The sequence below is a fragment of the Lolium rigidum genome, chromosome 2 (assembly GCF_022539505.1).
Source record: "Lolium rigidum isolate FL_2022 chromosome 2, APGP_CSIRO_Lrig_0.1, whole genome shotgun sequence".
In the NCBI taxonomy this organism is placed as follows: domain Eukaryota; kingdom Viridiplantae; phylum Streptophyta; class Magnoliopsida; order Poales; family Poaceae; genus Lolium; species Lolium rigidum.
Window position 1 is genome coordinate 57476194 of NC_061509.1, and position 3615 is coordinate 57479808.

General features: G+C 39.9%; 1 protein-coding gene across 1 annotated transcript; it reads left to right on the plus strand.

Moving 5' to 3' along the window:
* Positions 1 to 604: 604 nt before the first annotated feature.
* On the plus strand, positions 605 to 2974 carry LOC124691790 (probable cation transporter HKT6). The gene is made up of 3 exons (XM_047225060.1): positions 605 to 1859; positions 2075 to 2293; positions 2520 to 2974. Exons 1-3 carry the CDS (start codon positions 682 to 684, stop codon positions 2716 to 2718), a joined length of 1596 nt encoding a protein of 531 aa, XP_047081016.1. The 5' UTR covers positions 605 to 681; the 3' UTR covers positions 2719 to 2974.
* The last annotated feature ends 641 nt before the right edge of the window (positions 2975 to 3615 follow it).

The following is a 3615-nucleotide window of genomic DNA, read 5'->3' on the forward strand; positions in this document are numbered from 1 at the left end:
TTAAGACATTTAAAATCTAAAATAGATTTGAAGTCGGGAATTTTCAAAATTGACTTCACATACTGAGGGTTCAGCTCTGGTAGACAGGTAACTTAGACTAGGGAGGCCTAATAGCCCCTAGCTTCCGAAATGGCATAAGCCACTTGCCACACTTAAGCTTTTAAAGTTCCAACTGGATCTATAAACCTTCAAAGTTGTTGAGTTCTAACTTTCTGAAGCTCAACGAACAAAGAAATAATACAACAGTGCAAACAACATATTGCAGAACACAAAATGAAATAACTTTGCAGTCAGGGTGCTCATTCTTTATTTTGCATATTTGCTAGTCTGTAGATTTTTTCTTGGCACAACGTCCATAGAGAATAGATCCTTTAGCACTATAGCAAAGCTATCTGGAATTGATGGAATCCATGAGGCAGCCTCGATCCCTCGGCCATGTTTGTCCAAATAAGGCCAGTACTATTTGTTAATTGCTCTCTACTGCACAGATTATATGTATGAAACATCATAGGCAGGTACAATGTTGGACTGGGAATATTAGTTCTACTATAAATAGACACTCATCAGTGTACGTGTGACCATGCAATTAAGGAGGCAACCCCCCCATCCCCCCATTTCCCTGCCTAACCTCTCCAAAAGGAGAAAACATTCTTTTTAGTGCCACACAAGTACTACAAAAGAATGAATCTTTCTCTTCTAGTCTACCTAAAAAGTCTTCAAACTTTCTGTGCATTTGCAGCCACCAAGTTGTATGCTTTTGCCAAATCTGCACAGCGTTCTATGAAAGACTCCTGCCAGTTCATCTGTCAAACGAACCCATTCTTTATCCAAGCCACTTATTTCACCTTGATCTCATTTGCTGGATATGAAGCTCTAAAGGTCCTGAAGTCTCAAGATAAGTCAAATACTCTGCAAGAGTTAGATGTGTTATTTACTGCTGTCTCTGCATCAACTGTCTCCAGCATGGCTACTGTTGAAATGGAGGATTTCTCAAGCAGACAACTCTGGATTTTGGCAATACTAATGCTTATTGGTAGTGAGGTATTCACTTCAATACTTAGTATTCACTTAAAGGCTAAATTCAATACAGAAAAGTCACTCAATAGAAGAGATCACTCATCTCAGCTTGATATTGAATCTATTAGTATCACAAACTTTGGTCCCAACACTAGCCATGGCACAAAAGATACAATGTCATTTTCCGATATCTGGCTGGCAAACAAAGAGCACGTTGATCCCAAGACTATTGAACTTTTAGGTACTGCGGCGACAGTCTACCTTCTAATAACAAATTTAGGGAGCTCCTTACTTATCTACCTCTACCTAAAGCTAGTACCAGATGCACAAGAAGTTCTGAAGAGAAAAGGGATTGGGCTCTTCTTGTTTTCTGTATTTACAGCTATATCCTCACTTGCAAATTGTGGCTTCACTCCAGTAAATGAGAATATGATCATCTTCAAGAAGAACTCCCTTCTGCTATTGCTAATTATTCCTCAGATACTAGTAGGAAACACATTATTTGCACCATGCTTCAGATTCATGGTGTGGTCACTCCAGAAGATTACTGGGAAAGAAGAATGGCAGTTCATTCTTCAACATCCAAAGGCCATCGGATACAAGCATCTTATGAGTACAAGAAAGTGTGCTTATTTGATTTTAACTGTTGTGGGCTTTATAATTCTGCAAACCATATTGTTTTGCTCTTTGGAATGGAGCTCCAAGGCTTTGCAGGAAATGAGCAGCTATCAAAAGATTGTAGGCGCCCTATTTCAATCAGCCAATGCAAGGCATGCCGGTGAATCTATTGTGGATATGTCAAGCCTTTCTTCAGCAATCATGGTCCTATACACAGTCATGATGTAAGTTCTTTCTCTAACCTTCTCCCAGAAAGAAGAATGATCATCATGAAGAAAACCTTCTGTATTTACTGCGCCACTATATTCATAAAGTGGTTCCATTGACTAGGTTCAGTAATATCCAAATATACCTTACTAATAGCAATTTCTCATACTAGAATGACAGGCATCAGATTATTCAGCTAGTCTTAACACATATTTGCACCAACTTGTATTAGGTACCTCCCTGGTTACACTTCATTTTTACCCAATTATGATGATCGGTATTCAAAGGCTGAGAAGAAATACAACAGAAAGAGGCTATTGGAGGATTGGATCTTCTCACAGTTATCATATTTGGCTATCTTCGTCATGCTAATTTGCATCACTGAGCGAGAAGCTTTAACCACAGATCCACTTAATTTCAATGTTTTCAGCATACTGTTTGAAGTTGTCAGGCAAGGCACTGAAACTCCCTATATTCTCCAGAGAACCTCGTACTTCCTCCAATTCAAATTAATTGACTCAATTTTATCTAGATACAGGTGTATCTAGACGTGTTTGTCGACTAGATACATTTGTATCTAGATAAAGTTGAGTCAACTAATATGAACCGGAGGAAGTAGTTATTTTTGCTATGATTATCATTACTGGGCTTCTGACTCTGATGACTGATTGCTGCAGTGCATATGGAAATGTGGGCTTCTCGTTTGGTTACAGTTGCAAGAGAATGCTGAAACAAGACGTTCACTGCAAAGATGCTTCATACGGGTTTGTTGGAAAATGGAGTGACAAGGGGAAATTAATTATCATCATTGTCATGGTTTTGGGAAGGCTTAAGGCATACAATTTGAAGGGAGGAAGAGCATGGAAGCTCAGATAACATCAATCCAGCGCAGATCTAGTATTCCCAAATATATTGTATAGTTTTGGATAAACATAACAAATCTCTACTGAAAGATTTAACCCTAAGGTGCTTGTCTGCATCGTCGCTTTTCCTTCACAGATAAGCTGTTTTCACGTTCTTGTACTACACTGCTAGTAAGAATATGAACAAAATGTAATAATACTAAGATACTGAGCACACACCTACAGGAGCGTTTGGTATCCATTTTCCATAAGCATCATTAGAGACATCACCCCGGTTCCCTACATCAATAATCGGGCCTCCATAATCTAAGTTTTTTCGCGAAAATGCAAAATCTTTATTTTGATGCATTGATAGAAAAACGGAGTTTACAAATTTACAAACTCATGACGGGCCAACATGGCACCATACAACTCAACCCACTAGGCCTAAGCGACAGCGGGGATCAAGGCATTTAAGCCAATCACGCCAGCAGTAACCCAAGATCGAGCTTCTGTTTTCATACTACGCATTCATGAAAGAATAAAGCGAGTAAATTTGAGACAAATAACAGCATAACAAAACTTTTAGGACATCAGAACTGTCGGCATCGGCCCTACTACCATCAACGGATGCGATAAACCAAGGTGCTGAATGCACACGTACATTCCTAATCTCCATAGACTAAGGTAACCAAATCTAGCGCATAAAGCAACAAGAGATAGTACAGTGAGTAATGAGTGACGAGCGATTGCTGGGCCGGCTAAGTTCAACCATGACACATTCGATGTATGAACACCGCAGCTAGCAGGACCAACCAGCCATCCTCATGTAAAACATGGAAACCTTACGTGACCACTTCCGATTGGAGCAGATCGAGCGAAACAGCGGATGGGGGCGGCCGAGATAATGAACCGTCTGATTAGCGGGACG